General features: G+C 38.9%; 1 protein-coding gene across 1 annotated transcript in view; it reads left to right on the top strand.

Annotated features, from left to right (window-relative positions):
• Nucleotides 1-17,574, top strand: part of ascc3 (activating signal cointegrator 1 complex subunit 3) — a 175,511-nt gene that overhangs the window by 83,921 nt on the left and 74,016 nt on the right. Inside the window, exons 12-14 of the mRNA XM_042422838.1 lie at nucleotides 10,532-10,708; nucleotides 11,381-11,452; nucleotides 16,255-16,389. Of these exons, the coding sequence (XP_042278772.1) occupies nucleotides 10,532-10,708; nucleotides 11,381-11,452; nucleotides 16,255-16,389 (384 nt within the window). The remainder of the gene's footprint in view (nucleotides 1-10,531; nucleotides 10,709-11,380; nucleotides 11,453-16,254; nucleotides 16,390-17,574) is intronic.

The following is a 17,574-nucleotide window of genomic DNA, read 5'->3' as shown; positions in this document are numbered from 1 at the left end:
ACCGTGCTAACCAAGCTAGCAGCTAGCGCTTTGGTCAGCTCCACCTTCTCGTCCAAATATGGTCACTTCTGGCTCCACAAATCAAACATGGTGACGGCCAAATCCAAGATGGTGATGGTCAAATTGCTACGCTCAAGCCTGCAGAATGGCAGTTCGCAAACCAATGGGTGACGTCATGGTGACACGTCCATATTTTTTACAGTCTATGATTTACCCTGATGGTGACTGACAGGTGTCTGAGCGGAATCACCCTGATATCAGATATCAGAGTGATTATGTGAACTCAGACAGGCAAATAGATAGAAGGAGCCGTATTGTCCCATATTCAACTGTGATGAGCTGCTGTCGCGTCTCCTTCTCAGGGAGAAGATTAATAAATGGGGAGGACAGAGATGTAGAGGGATATTTTTAGAATGCACAGACCAACTGCAGTAAAATGAAAGATCTTTGGTGTGGCATAACAAAGCAAGCGATGATCCACACTAATATAGCCAATTCACTAACACCTCAATCATGTATAGTGGGAGATTTGCATATCTTCAGCAGAATATATTCAATGAATACACCAACTATATACATCAACTCAGAAAGAATGGATCACTGAAGCAATAGAAATGATTAAGTCTGAAAAGATAGCTTTTAGACTGCAAAATAAAGAGACACAATATGCTGAAACCAGTGGAAAAGTACCTAATTACTATTTAAAAAAAAAAAAAAAAAAAAAAATCCAAGACCACCATTTTTATTTTTTATTTTTTTTCTCTTTTCTGACTGAGGATAATTGTCCTCTTTTTCTGTCAGTGCTGCTCTACAGTATTAACATTGCATGTTACCTGTGCTGTAGGATGAAAGTACAGTGAGAACTGAAGGATAGTAATAATGTTTATGACTGATAATGCATTAAATGGTGCATGATGGTGAAGATAAAGGACTGGTTTGGATTTATAAATTGGTTTGGAGGGGGTTAGAAATGGAAGGAGTCATAATTGTGTATCTTTTGTTTTTGTTTGTATTTTGTGAGTCGGTTAAAAAAAATAAAAAGCACAGACCACTGCTGACTCAGCCAAGCAGCATGCTCTGTGAATTGAATTTTGATCCTGAAAACTTCAGATTCGGTGTTCTAAACACCTGGGAATAAGTCTATATAGGGTCAAGACTAAACATTGTGTGTAAAAAAATGCAGAAATGTGCATACACAGACAGATAAAGCAGTTTTGCTTCATCATTCATGATACAGCAATGAAAACACAGCAAAGATGGTGGAATTAACCAAGTGTCACACTGGCAACAAGGCTTGAGCACATCCATATGCACAACCAAGTCAGTTTATAGCGCCGAGGTGTGTAGACTGCAAAACTACAGGTTCGTAAAAGTAAAATAAAACTTGTGTGGAAATGTGCCACCAGAGTGTGATTCACCAATTAAAAGCTCATCATTGTGAGAACTGGTTAAGATGCATTGATAGCAGCTGGATGCTAAAGGACAAAGACCAGCACAGACCAGAGAGAGGAAGGCAGAGTGAAACAGAGAGGCATGAACGCAGGGATGAGCTGCTGTGCTGTGCAGTGACTGAGACCTCTTGGCGGGGTTAACCGCAAGGTAATTGAAAACTGGTCTGTACATGTGACCGCTGTTTACTCGGTTCACAGCCCATTTATCTACACGTTTAGCTGATATTACTGAAGAAGGGCTGACTGGGCGCTTTGTACACCTTAACACCTCTAGAGGTTGTGCTGCAGTGCAGAAGTTTGAAGCTTCTTGACTGCCAGTCTGTTTGCCAGCAGCCTTGCACATGCTGCCACAGCTTTTGGCATTGGACTTTACCATTAGCATGTCAATAAATACTGAGGCTTGCACAAACAGTGACAGCAGAAGACAATGGATAATTCCTGGAATGCTACAGCTTGTGCTCATGTACAGACAAGCTACAACAAACTGACTGAAATGTGGCTGTGAAGGAACGTATAATGTGGCTCAGGTCCTGTAACAGCCTAATTCAGGTGATGGAATCATAAGTGTTGTAGTGTGTTTGACTGTTTCTGTGTCCAGAGACATATGACCCTTTTCCATACACATGTGCTGGCTTGGCTTGACTCGGTTTGACTTGGCATGGAAGCCAAGCAGCAGGGATTTGCATCTCCATTACAACAGGGCCACCCGCTTGTAGGTGTTTTTTAACTAATGACGTGCTTGTCTTGAGTTGATGATGTTTAAAAGGAGCACCTTCTTTAGCGTGATTTTCTACTGCACTGTCCAACAGTTGCTGGTAGCCAGCTAGTTGTCATCATGGGTTTTTAGGCTGTTGTGACGGTTTTGTTTGGCATCTACCACCCTCTTGAAAAACAGAGGCAGGATAAGGAAATGGACCTAGAAGAGGAAGCTACCATTGTCGCTGAATCATCACTGGATGATGATGAAGCCCATCTGATGTCAACACAACCCACATAGGAGGTGATCAGGCATGCTTTGACCCAACTTTGGAGATGGTCCATCTTGGGGATGACTTGGCACATTTAAAATGGTAATGGAAATGCAAATTAACACGGCATCGTTTCATTCTGTGCGGCTACAAGTGTCAATGGAAAAGGGCTAACAATATCACCAAACTTCAGTTGGACAAGTCACCACATAGTCTTTGTTCCACTCTATGTCCAGTTGTTGGGAAACCATAACACATCCAAGAAGACATTCCAGCTATGATTTCATATGTGCGTTCATTGGCTCTTTAGACTGTTATACACGTGTTAAGATGTAGACGTAGAGCTAAATAAGTATTAAGCTGATGACATCACTATAACATTATCAGAGTTATTTTCTCAGACTTGAGAAAGTCTCTCCAGAGCCACAGAAGACATTATACAACTGTATTCACAGGCCGAGTACTACTCTTAATAACTCTTAATTTACTCCGACATGCAAAATTGGTGTAGTGTCCCTTTAAATGACTGATTTTTTTGTTTGTTTGTTTTACCTGGAATTACAGTAAAAGGGTGAGTTATGCCCTTAAGAGGATATAATGGTAGAAAAGGAAAATCACTGCTGCCTCAGGAATGGCTCTGTGAATCTATAAAGGGGAAAAAAAACAGGTTAGGTGTGAGATTACAAGAAAGTGAAGTATGCAGTTTTTCTCTATTTCTCCTAGTGCACATGATATACTGAACCTGAACCATTCTGTACCATTACATCAAACATGCACCGTAAGTCTAAGCACTCAGTCTAGATCTTTTTTTTTCACTTTCATATTTTCATGTCATTTAAGGGTATGTCCAAGTTGTTTGTTTGTGATGGGTAGCTCAGAAAAAAAAGAAGTAAACAATCTTTCAACCTTTCAGCTTGGCAATGATTGCAGGTAGATTTGTGTTTCTCCTTTCTCTGTAGCCTTGATCTTTGGCACCGATGGATGATGACAGCAAACACACTGCAGAGGTGTGAGGACTTGTGAAGGGTTTACCATACTGAATAATAATATGCTCTGCAGTGTACGGATAAATTTGGAAAATACACTTTGGCTTTTTATCCTTTTCATTCACATAATCAGACTGTCTGGCTTAAATACTGGTCATTCTGTTCAACCACTGTGACAAATCTGGTCATTAACTGGCTCTGATAATCTATGATTTTCCTGTCTAAATGAGCACATTCATATCAAAGAAGTGTGTAACAGTCACATCAACACCAGTATGAGATAAGATGAAACTTTGAAAAGTAGTTTGTAGAAAACAGGTTGTTGTAGCAGCAAAATGTAATATGTTTCAGTGCGGTAACAGATACAGATTAGAAACTGCATTTTCTTTGGAAAATATGTCTTTGCTGACAGCAGAAAGTTATTGCTTGCAAAGTTGTAAACAGCAGCAGCAGCTGAAGGAGAATGACCTTAGGAGGAGTATTGTTGCAAGGGAGGAAAGGAGAGAAAAATGGAAAGAGGGCAGAAAGGGAAAGAAAAATGGGGAAAAAAGAAAGCGAGGAAAGAAGATAATGGAAAGCCAGCAGGGGAGAAAAGGGTAAAATGTGACTAAGAAATGTATATGAATTGTGAGTTGAGTGGAAGGAGTAATGTGAAAGAAGGAAAGGAACAAAGTGTAGTAGGAGGAAGGCATATGAGGACAAAAGAAAAATAAAAGAATTGCTGAATTTACAAACACATTAAATATGAGTAGATTTTTTAAAAATTCTATAGTTCTTTAAGGCCTTAGTGCAGTGGATCACCAACCTGGGAGTTGTGACCCCTCCAAGAGGCTCTGATGAGTAGTGGAGTAGAAAAAGAGGGAAAAGCACACAGATTGGGTAATTTTACAGGTACATCATTTCCTAAGAAGTTCCCTGGAAATAATAAAGTCACAGTGAAACAGAAGTTTACTATGTACTGCGATGTATTTCCTAGAAACAGAAATATGTGGGGGGAGTACAGTTACAAGAGGGGTTTAAATCAAATCCTCAGATGTCATTGGACCATTTAAAAGCGGGCGGGGCTTAGTAAATATAACTTGATAAGGAGCTGCAGAGAGAAACTGAGCTGTTGAAGACTGTTGGCCTCTACATGCACCTCCCTCACCTGTTGTTAGATCAGGAGGACAACTAGGGAGAAATGAATTAATTGAACCACAAGATTGTGCCTGCTGATATCCAACCCTTCCTATCCCATATATCTCTCCATATTGCTCTGCAAGCAACTACCACCCACAAGCAGGCAAGTGTGGTTTTATATGATGCGTGTGGTTAGCTTGTCACCCAAAGTCATATTTGATTGGATGAATTTTTGTAAACACCCCTAAATCATGATGAGTCATCAAAACATTTTACAGGAAGAGGAAAGAGGGATTTTGATTAATTGTTGTTATATTTGGCATAGACAACTGAACGTTTAACAAAGGCACACAGGGATAGAACTGTAAAAATATGTCTTTAATGTGCTTGAATGAGAAGCTCCATTTAGATCCTGGTAAATATTCATTTATTATTAAATTACTATTGGAGATGTCATTCTCCAATATGGCTCTGTTCCATTCAAGTGTCCCAGTAAAGCATTACGATGTATCCAGCATGCACAAACCAGGATCTTGAAACTGAAGCAGCTAAATAGAATTCAGCCATCATTTGTGTGAAAAAGGCTTAGTCTAGAATGTAAACGCAGGTATAAGAAAAAAAGTCAGTGCAGTGTTTCTCTAATAAGAATAGCAAGCTATTAGAATGACTGAATAATGCAGAATATTTGAACCATAATGCTGCTTGTGTTGCAGAGGCTACAGAGGATTATGTCACTTTACTTGAGTAGAACATGTTGAACCACTGTTTGTCCCACTAATTAGATCTATATGTGACTGGCACAACAGCAGCATGTTTCTGTTTGTCTTTATGTGAGAACTTGTAAACAGCTCTTAGTCCCCCCCTCCAACAGAGGATGCTGGGTGCCAGCAGCATGCCTGGCAGACCCTCCCCCACCTCCTTCATCTCTCTGTCCAATTATTGCCACACCTGACAGACTGCTATAATTGATTGTGCTGAAGGAATTACGGCGGCTGCTTCTGATGCGCTAGGTGCTTAAGTTCACGTCTTCAGACGCATTAATATGGAAATCCCTGTAAACTAAATGATATTTGTCCCCCTTTTTATGCAAATGTTTTAGAACCGAGCCAGTTATCACTTTGATGTTTTGCTTGGAAGAGCTTTGGTTTGGACCACATTTTCTTGGCCGGGTGTAGTGCTACCAATTATGCACTGCATTCAAGATAAAGTCCCTCTAACCTTTATAACAAAAGCCTTTAATGTCGCTCTGTTGTAGGGCTTCTGCCTCACGGGTTGGAATTTAAGGAGCATTTGTGCTTTACCTAAGCTTACATAAGGCATGCTTTTTATAATGGGGCATTAGGTCCTTGACTATGATTTTTAATGCTCAGAAAATGACTATAACATGGGGTGTTAATGGAGTTGTTGATCAATACAAAGGACTTTTACCTATAACAGAGCTATGTAAGAGAAACATCACCAGCGGCACCATCAGCTGTCACAGATTAATGTTGATTCCATGAGCATATGTGCCAGAGTTAAGTTTAATCTGTTGTCAGGTTTGTGTGTTCTCTGCAACCGCTGTCTGTACTCAGTGTAGATCATTTGTGAGGGAGAAACTCCGCTCTAACATTACTATACAATCATCAAGTGAATATGTTTATGTTTACATATATATTTTCGAAATTTTTGACTATTCCTTTAACAATGTGTATGCCAAATTCCATTGGGAAATGTAGCCCTTCTGATTGTTTTAAAGCCCCACACTGTTTAATGGTTAATGCTCTTCCTCAAACAGAAAATGGGGATGTGGTTAATAGTTGGTTGTAATCCATTACCATGGCAACCAGACTGCCATTGTAGTGCACTGGCGATGTGTCAGAATGATAGTGATATTATGGCCTAACCTGTCCACTTACTACAGCATTAACTATATAGACTAGGTTAATATGTTGGTGTAAGCCTGATTTATTCTTCCGAATCTACGCTGACGCCATAGGTATGGTGTAGCTGTGTTTCCTAGGCGCACAGACTGTGTGAGTGTCTCCATGTACACCTGCTGTTTTGGTTCATGTATGTGCAGCAGTACAAAATGCTAAAGGGCTGAGTGAAGGTGAATATAGATCAGTGGGTGTGGTGATTAATAAATACTCTCTCAGCCAGTCACATCACTGCTCTCATAACTCTGAAACAGTTAAATGTGATAACGACAGCTCAGCAAACGGGAAGCTTTTCTTCAGGAAATGTCAGGACAGTTCAGAGCATCATGACATCAACACACGTCACCACAAATCTGCAGCCAAACACAGATGGAGTAGTTTTTTCATCAGTTAGTTACTATAATAATGACAGAAATAAAAAATAAAGAAATTGATTTGGTGAAGCCGTTTATATGATTATATTGGACCAATGCTATTTCAGCAATAATTCTAATGTATCTCACCTCGTACATGGTCACATAGTTTAGTAATTAGTGTTACACAACAGCATTTGCACCACAATGTGTTTCAAGGACAAAAACATGAGATTCTACTTTGCTAAAAAGAAAGTTGTAAAAGAGGCTGATGAGCTGCTAACCAACACCTCCTTCATAAAAAGCTGAATATTGAGTCTGATGTGTGTAGAGGTGTGTGTGGTTATACTGTAGCAGCCTGGTGTCATCAGATGATTTATCAACATATCAGTCCTGCTGCTTTCAGATGCTGCAGAGATTGAATGAAGTGAAGGAGAAGCTTTTCATACAGTATAAAGCAGCTGTGGACAGCAGATACTGTAAGAATCACCCACATTCATTTATAGATCAATGCAGACTGATTTACTGACTTACCTGCTTTAACTGCATTAAATTTTATTTTTTATGTTTTAACAACAGCTTAAATTTTTTTAACTTTGAGAGCAAAATTAAGTTATTTGTCAAAAAATATTTGGTGAACAGTGTGGTTAATCAACATTGTCAGGAAATGATAAAAATACACTGGAGGGGGTTTTAAATCTACAGATAACTCTACATCTAGTGCTTGCTTAAACTGAAAATAAGCCTTATTAATGATCTTAAAAAAACAACAACAGTGGAGAGGAAATTAAAAGTAGATAAACAAAAAAAGTTACTACTCGTGACCCTAAGTCTCTGATCATTCATGTAGTTTCCCATATCAGCTGATACAACCAAGATGCTGCACTGTCAGGCTTTAGTCTAACAGTGATAGGGTTATTTCTTACAAATTAGATTTGCATTAGAGATGGCACTTTATTTTATTTTACTAACATTTGAATGAAATTAATGTAATTGACTACAACAGCTACTGTCTAAAATGTGTAGAGTGAGTGAGCAAGCCAGAGAGACAAGAGAGAGAGAAACTTTATTTGGTACCTTATTTAGAGGCAGTCCATTTACATGCATGGTTAAGCTCAATAATAGCAGGCTCTCATAGTTTCATAAATAAATGTTTATCCCGCAGTAATGATGTTGACTGCCTGCTCCTACCTCCATTAGAGTAAATGTATCCTTCATCTGGGACATTTGATTCCTAATCCTGTCGCTGCTTTCTAATCTACACCACTGACGAATCACTGCTGACTGTACAGTCAGGTAACGGGTTAAAACCAACACATTTTTCTACTTTGGTAATCAAAGAATTGGTGCAAAACATAAAACATAAAAGAAATAAAATAAAAACATGATTATTAAAATATTTGAATAGAAACTGAATTAAAAACTAGGATCATAGTCTAAATATATACAATACACCTGATAATATGCTGTACATGGTTGGTTTAAATCTAGTAGCATATATAATGTATATTGAGCTCTTGTGTTGGTATGACAAGATGTTCACACACAAACACACATAGATGAGTCTAAGATATGCTATACAATGAATCAGTATATACATTACATATATACCAGTATTTAATATACAGGTATGTACAATATGTAAGTGGTATTTAAATAGAGACAGCTGCCATCCCAATTACTGTCATATTTTAAGGTAAAAATAAAAATGAAGTTATTTTTATTCCAAATGAAAGGGTAAGTTCTATAACTCACTGGATAGTTGTAGAGGTATCTTTACTGCTATAAGGGATTCACATTTTAGTTGTGCATGCAAATCCACTGAAGGTTACTGATAGATAGATACTTTTTTCTTTTGTTTGATGGTAGCATTGCTCTGTAACTTAGTGAACAGCATGGATCTCAATACAAAGCCACAGAGGACTTCACAGATCACCACACTGTCTAATTTTAATATTGAGACTTATTCTTTTTATTTTATTCAGCTCATTACCCTCTCTCCTCTGGGTAATTGTAAATTCAGCTGTTAATCACAATTACCTCATGTTGTCATAAAATTTTATGATGCCACAAACTTACCTGAAACAGGAATTCTTCATCTCTCGTACAGAGAAACTGTTAAACTCATAGCTGCGTAAAATAAAATGTAACATAAAAGAACAAAACCCTGCAGATTTTTTTTGCCTTCCTGTAGGTGAATATGGCGCACATGTGTAGTATGGAGTTTCAGCAGTGCTGGTGTGAATGTGTAGCACGGGCCTGGTCTGTCGGCAGGGATTGGTTAGGTCTTATCTTGATGGGATGGTTTGACAGGTACTGCATCACATTAAAGGCCTTACCAATCTTCCCTGTCACATCCAGTAGGAAGCTCACAGATAGGGCAAACCCCCGTCTCCTTTAACAACCCCCACCTTCTAATTTTCTCTCCTATCACCCACGTTGATACACAACATATTGAATTTTCTTCAAGTTTCAAAGACAAAATCAACACATAACAGTACATGAGTGAGATCATTTATTTTGAAAAAACAAAAAAATCGAAAACACAGGCCCCAAAACCACACTACCTAATAAGCTCATGTTTTCTGAATTTGATTTCCTTTTGCACTTTCCTCCATTGAGGTTTTGTCTCAGCTTTTGTTGACATACAGACTTATCCACAGTACCATCTGTGTTTTTTTTTTTTTTTTTATCTTTTTGAGGCCTTTACTGTATAAATCAGGTTTGGGCTCGTCTGTATATCCACCTCATCGTATCATCAGTGTGTTAGTTCACAGATACTCAATATCATGCGGCAATGGGTGGCACACCCATGGTCTTTATTGCTTACTGTAGCTATCGCTGTGTCAAAGAGACTCAGCTGTGGCCTTAAGCATGTACCATAAATTCTTTTATTATTAGCCGGGGCCTTTATCTGAACAGTAACTTCCACAACTCAAAGGGCTTAATATATCCTTTTTTCCTTGTAGGCTTTTAATGTGAAACATCTGCAGGAGGTGTTGAGTTTCATAGAGTAGCTTAACAGCAGCAGAAAAACACAACAAAGTAGAAGTAATTGGAAATAACTGATGAATGAAAACACTATTTCTATTTAAAAAAGAGGGACTCAGAGCAGGAGAGTGGTGAGTAAGGAATGACTCTTTATCAACAAAATTAGAGCTGTGGAAATGATGCTGAATTCACCATGTGAGCTCTTACAGCAGAGGTACATCCAGCTGTTTTCCCTCTGTCAGATGTGCAAAAGTACCATCATACAGTGGCAAGTAAAAATACTATTGCACTGTCAAAGCAGAATGATGAGGATTCTAATACAATAAGAATTACTTTAAATAGTATGATTCCCAAAAATAATAAATAAATAGGCCTACAATAAACAATAAATTAAATTGGCATAGGCATCAGCAATTGGTGATAGTCGTTTGGCACAACCCTGGTGCACATCACATGATTATGATTTCTATGATTTAGAGTCCCATTGGTGCAGAATCATAAACATTGTCAAGGTAGGTATTTTACGTTGTGTAACTTAAGCCCCCTCACTGCAGATATTTTTTTTTTTGCTTTTACCCCTGCCTAAATGGCTGTTTCTTATGCTTCATCTCATCGCAAATAATTTATCCCTCAAAGCTGAAAGGTTATTTTAGGAGCAGATTCCATACAATTGCAACTTTTCCTGCTGCCAGGATAAATGCATAGTTTGGTGTAACTTTGACACTGTTGTTGTCTGATGGTCAGGTGGAGTCCACCCAGAGTATGATCAGGATCCTGGGACTGTCAGCCACTCTGCCCAACTACCTGGATGTGGCCTCCTTCCTACATGTCAACCCATATATTGGCCTCTTCTTCTTCGACAGTCGCTTCAGACCAGTGCCCCTTGGACAGACCTTTGTTGGCATCAAATCCACCAACAAGGTAACAAACACTGATAGATATATTTACAAACCAGTGCATACCTGGTTGATGTATATATGTAATTTTGTTCTTAAGGCAATGTAGCAGCTCTGACAAAGATGTTTTAACTAGATAAATGCATCTAAAAAGACTTTACTACATTGCAGGGCATAATTTTGGCTTTTATCATCAGTGGAAACTAGAAAGTAGAGTGAGACTGATGCACCAGAATGGGCGATATTATTGCAGATATATCCATATCGGTGTATGACAGCCGAGTTCAGAAATTACATGTTAAAGGTATTGACCAAAACAATTCTTAACAAAAGGTCAAAAGTGTTTACAAGGCTTTCGATCACGTCTCGTGGCCTTCTTCAGCAAATGGTGTTGCTCAGTATGGATTGAAGGAATCACTGCATAGCCAGAATTATTATTGTTTCCTTATTTAGTTCATGCAGTGTTGTGCTCTAGCTCAATCCCTGATATATCATAGTAGAGGTTCAGCTGCAGGGTAATAAAAGTTGATATTTATGGACAAACTTGAATAAGACCGTTAACAGGGTAAGGACAGTATAGAGGTTACCACTGTATGTCCCTGAGATTCATCAAATGAAATGTATTAAAATCTGAGATAAAATGTTGCAGTCATGACTTAAGTTAAACTGCTCATTGTGAATTTTCTGTCCTGCTCAGATCCAGCAGCTTCATGACATGGAGGAGGTTTGTTACAATAAAGTTCTGGAGCAGGTTAAAGCCGGTCATCAGGTAAGGGATCTCTTTTATGTTTGACCACAAAAAGTTGCATTTAAAGGACACGTATCATGTGCATTTCCAGGTATTTTTATTCTGGGGCTCTACTGGAATATCTTTGCATGATTTATATTAAAAAAAACTCCTTATTTATCTTATACTGGCCCTTTATGCAGCTCCTCAGTTCAGCCTCTGTCTGAAACAGGCCGTTTTAAATTCTGTCTCTTTAAGGCCACCCTCCTAAAGAGCTCACTCTGTTCTGATTGGCTGCTTCTCAGAAGCTGCCCCATGGCAGACGTCTAGTGGTTCCAGAGGCTACATAAACAAAGTTGTAGTAGGATTTCACTTTTTTTCTCGTTCATTACTTGAAATGGAAACTTCTCAAATACATCCATATATGTTCGAGCCAATCTGATCCAAAATATGTGAGTGAACAACGTGATCAACCCACTGACCCAACAAAGGTTACGGAACAGACAGGAACAATCTGATGTCATTATGAGGAGGAAGTAGAAGTGACGTTTCAAACAAAGCATTCAGAGCAGGTTGAAGCACTGGCATTTGACTTGCAGGGAGCTTTTTTACGTATATTGACCTTGGGTTTTGCAACTTTGACCATGTTTAACACATCCGAACCCATAACAGTATAAAAATAACAGAAAATCCCCAAAAGCATATGTCCCCTTTAACTTGAAACTATGCCCATGTATACACATTGTAAGCTAGGCTGATCGTCTTCCAACTCGCTACTTAATGGGTTTGATATTCAGGGTTCCTGCAGAGCCTTAAAAAGTCTTAACACATCTTAAAATATTATTTAGTGATTCAAGGTCTAAACGTGTCTTAAAATGGATAGATATTGTAATGTTTCCAAAAAGACTGAGGATAAACCTGTATAATTATATTTGATAAACACCTGCAAATGTATTGTCAGTTATCCAACAACTAGAGGAAGCGAGAGAGTCCAAACAGCAGTATACTGCAAAAATAAAAACAACAAGTGCCCTCTCGCAGAGCTACCACAGCTTACATGTTGAAGAATAACAGACCTGCACCTATACACCTAGGGTCATTATGTATATATTCATTATTCCTCTTATGACCTGCGGGCAAGGCAGCCATGTCTGGACATGCAAAAACAACATCTAAATGCAAGTTGGATGGAGCGAGATGTGAAGTTTGTTTACCCAGGAAACCTCCCAATTCAGCAAAACTTAGGTATTTTTTATTTCAGCTGTCACGCTATCAGATATTTCTGTTTACTTGTAAGATTAATTTGACTGGAAAGGTGTCATTCTTCTAAACAAAAGGAGGTATAGTATAGCACTCCATGGTTTGATTAAAATGTCACTGACAAAACAGCTGTTCTAACCATAAACGATTGAGATTCTATAAAATCACATCAAATTATGTAGAAATGCTTTTGGAGTGATCGTTGCACTGTATAGTCTATAATTTCAAGGTAAAGAGGGATGTAACTGTTTGCACCCGTCCACTGTTGATATTCAGCATTAGCCGTCTCTTGTGTTATATTCATTGTACCATTTAATGTAATGTCAGACACATAGTCAGAACCACAGTTGTATTACCATAGGCTGTGGTTAGACTTGTATAGTTTCAAGGGCAACAATGGAAACAATTCAGGGCAACAATTCAGCACTAGTGGTAGTTACATCACTTGCAGGTTGTGAAGCCTAATTGAAAATTGAAAAGAAAGTTGACAAACATAGACATAAACAACCAACCACTGGTATTGGTGAATGTAGGCCTATTTTCTTTTTTAAATATATAGACCTGTAGCCTAAACAATTTGTTTATGTATAGGCCAAGAATTTTCCTATTGGCAGCATTGCATCCCTAATTAACAACATTATATACTGTATTGTGTTTTTTTGCCATGGAAATATTATTATATTGTACATGTATTAAAAAAAGTCTTAAAAGTCATTAAATTTGAAGTTGAGAATTGTGCAGATACCCTACATATTGATCTTCTCATCTCACTCTTGTGAATAAGTAAATTTCCCAAAATGTTGAACAGTTCCGTTAAAGACAGTATCAAGTAGTATTACATCAGTTCATCCTTCTGTATGACAGGAGCTTGCACCATGAATTGATAAATTGCTGAACCATGTTATAAACACCTTGCCCTCAATCCTGGACATTGCAAGTCTGTTTCAGTTCAGTTTCATGTGGGTCTTTCATTGGTCCTTCTTTTTCTGACTCTGCTATTGCTGCCTTGAGATTTATTTATTTATGTTTTGTTAATTTGTGTCTGGAATCTGAACTCAGTCTATTAGTCCCATAAATGAGAGCGGGGCACATTGCTTTGACTATAGCTATTCCCACTGAATAATTCCCCTGCTCCTTAAATTGAGGTAATTTGCCTTATTCAGTGCTCTCATTGAAACCTGTATGCCTCAGATACTTTAGCTGCTGTGACCTTTCCTTATCAAGGTTTTAAATTCCCCTCACGATTAAATGTCCTGAAAACAAATGATTCTACCTTTACAAGACCGTGTTCAGTCTAATTATTTTTTACCTCAAACATCACTGTATTCTTTTATGATTTTACTAAAACTGCCACTGTTAAATGTTTGGACAATGACCCGAGGAGGCACACAGCGATGTTGGTAGCATCCGAATAAAGTACATCTTTTATACAACTCCTATTTCCCTTGAAAATATTTCTCTGAACTTTTTCATGAATAGGAACTCCTGCAGTAAATATTTTTTGTGAACCTTTTGGAATGAACACCTGCTATCTAAAGTCTCTGAAGTCCTTATCTCCCCAGGTGTTGTCCCGTGTCCCCCCCCCCCCCCACACCTTTCCTTCCCTTTCCTTCCTCCATCCACCCACCACCACCCTCCACTCATTCTGCTTCCACTCCACCAGCCTCAGAAGGCCTATTGGGAACATGAGAGTTGTGAATTCAGACTTCATCGTTTAGCTCCCATCTGCTACAGGAGTTGAGCTCCCTGTTGAGCATGGTTGTTATCCTGTCTGCATCATTTTATTGCAAGTGCATACACACACTTTTTCTTGCTTTTTTTTTTTTTCTCCATTGCCCATTCTTTCCCTCAGAGACACACTTCATATGAACCTTTCTGTAGCCCTTGAGAAATTGTAAACCAACTTGATTCTCCTGCACCACTGACAACTTTCTTATCTCCTTGGCTGAAATGATACAATGGTCCGGTCTGGCTCGTAGGTTGAGGCCACTGAGGCCACAGCTCAGCCGAGGAGGCGTCTTTTTCGCTCAATATTAACTTGTCAAGAAGTGTCTGTGACATATATTAATTTAATCTGGGAGGATCTGATGGATGAAATTTCCTTTATGATTTTCTCACCGCCCTCCTGCTGGAAAGCATGCTGCCAGAGAAGTTTAATAAGCTGAGAAGCCAGCGGTTACTGCCGACAATGCTTCCACACAGCTCAGCGGTGCTGATAAAACACCTTCAATAAATAACATTTGCTGCAGTGGTCTCTTCGGACCCAGTATGCTTGGAGCATACACACAGCTGGTCGCAGCCATGCAATATTGTATGGTCTAATAATATATTTCAGTTAGGGATTTCATGATCAAGTTTTTTACTAAATGTTGATTAAGTTTGTATCTGACACAGTGAAATAACAGGTGTAGTGTACTGTATCAAATATGGCACACTTCATTTTTAACATGCTTCATGATCCAAATACTGATGGTCCGGGTTCACTCAAATCATAGGTGTAATATGAATAAAAGCATAACTGGGAAAAAGCAACTCCTGAAATATGAAGTTACGTGATCAGCCACAGAGAAGAGGTATCACTCTGTTGGAGTTGTGGGAACTTCAAAAACACTACTTGAAATTGTACAGAGGTGTTACAGAGTTGAGTATCCTCCCTCATGATCTTTGGTCATGTACAGACACCGGCTCCAGAGAGCACTGTAACCAGACAACAGACAGATTTAATTTTGGCTTGCCATCAAGTTACTCACAGAATTAACATTAATTAGTGACAGCTTATTTGACCTGCTGCCAGTGAAAGCGACCGTCATTGCTGGCAATAAACGAGAAGCTGCCACCTGACTGTTTTCCACAGCGCTCCAGAGAGGAGAGATAAGACACATGATGAAAGATTTGTCAGCATCAGAGTCCAGCAAATATGTGTATTTTGCCATTTTGCAATGTCAGAACTCAGTCGCGCATGCCAGTGCAGCCTTAATTTTCACTCATCCATGCAGGGAAAAGCTTGCACTGTAGGCTGTCGAAAAGCAGAGCAGCACTACAGTACCAGCAGGGTGAGGTGGACAAAACACAGTAGAGTACAGTAACAAAAGAATCAATATTATTTTATATTGTATATATGCCCAGATTGCCTCCATACCAATCCTTAGGATCAGCCCAGGACAAGTCAAATTCCAATACTAAAAAGTCCAAAAATTACCATAGAAGAAGAGGACAAAGAAGCCTACAGTATGCATATAAAGTCAAAATGCTTGCTCAGAGATAGACATGTGATGAGCAGTAAGACTGGCACCACTCAACTAATCAATTAGTAGAATAATATAACCTTATTTATTATTATTTGCCAGACAACATTTGGTGTCTTGCCTGAACAGCAAATGAGAGACTATCTTTGGAGAATTGCTGTTCATCCATCCAGTAAAGTTGAACTCACCTGGAGAAGCTATGACAAGGAACAGAGAAGCTCTTGGTGGATCTACACCTTATTAATGCACTTAATGAAGAATGAAGAAGAAATATGCTGAATGGTGTGCTCATGTGATGATGTTGTGAACCTCTTCACCTTGTATCTCTGTCCATCTTAGGTGATGGTGTTCGTCCATGCTCGTAATGCCACAGTGAAGACAGCCATGGGGCTGATTGAGATGGCAAAGAACCATGGGGAAACGTGCTTCTTTCAACCAGACCAGGGCCCAGACTACGGCCAGTGTGAAAAACAGGTAGAAAAGCATTCAACAATCTCTATTTCTCTGTTTAGTGTTGTCAGGTTAGGTTAACCCATTGTCGCTAACTTCGGAGCTAACCCCCTTCACTTTTCCAGCAGATGGGGAAATAACAGACGAGACTTTTCTTGAGAAGCTGCAGCATTTATGAACTGAAACCCTCTTGCCTGTACTGTACATTTACTGACAGATTGACAACTTACTGCTAACCTTTTCCTCTGCTCCACCCACATTCACCATCACTTTTCTACCGCTTGCTCTCTTACTTAACCACTCATTCACTTATGCACTGGCCTGTTCCTTAGAAGGAGCTACGCTACCAGGAGTTTCTCAGGCAATGACACAGACGTTGACTCATGTTTTGAAACAGCTCTGCTCAGAGGCTCCCACACTATTGATTTCCAAATGAATGGGTATTTAACATTATTTTTGGCATTTAAAAAAACATTTTTTGGCCCGGTGGGGGTTCTCGTTGGCCTGGCGGCCTGCCAGGCCTGTACAATTATAGGGAGAATACTGGCTTTTCATCTGAGATTGCAGCACAGCTGGCTGAGACAACACTTTTCAGAGGTTATGGTGTTTACCACTAACTTGCCACACTGTGATCGGAGAATCAAGATATATCAGCCTCTAGTTTATCAATTTTCACCATTCTTTCTTTCAGTCAGTCCCTTAACAATACCAAGAGCCAGAACAAGTGCAATACTGTATCACTGGACTTTTAAAGTTCTTCACAAACAGGACATAAATGATGGAAAAATAAGATTACACAACACAGAAAATGATTCAAAAACAACAACAGCAGTGAGCCATTAGGTTTGGACTCTGGTTGGAATCAAATGTGGGATTAAAAATGATGTCCATATAAACTCATAATTGTAGAAAGTAATTAAAGATGTAGCCAAATGTTTCATGGCATAAAATACAAATAATACAAATACTGTATGTTAGAAGAGATCCTTGTTCTTCTTGACTTAGCAATTATGAATGTTTTTTTTTCAATTTTTATTTATGCAGCCAGTGTTCCTGGGACTAATCTGCTCTACATTTTTACATTTTTTACACACATTCACACTTGGAGCCATGTAGTGTGTGGTCCTGGGAGTTGAACTGCCAACCTCACAAAAAGACCAATACTTTCAGATTAAAGAAGAGAGCACTGGATTTCCTGATCCACATCCT

The sequence above is a fragment of the Thunnus maccoyii genome, chromosome 10 (genome assembly GCF_910596095.1).
Source record: "Thunnus maccoyii chromosome 10, fThuMac1.1, whole genome shotgun sequence".
In the NCBI taxonomy this organism is placed as follows: Eukaryota; Metazoa; Chordata; class Actinopteri; order Scombriformes; family Scombridae; genus Thunnus; species Thunnus maccoyii.
Note: the sequence above shows the minus strand (reverse complement) of the source record. Positions and strands in the feature narration are given on the sequence as shown.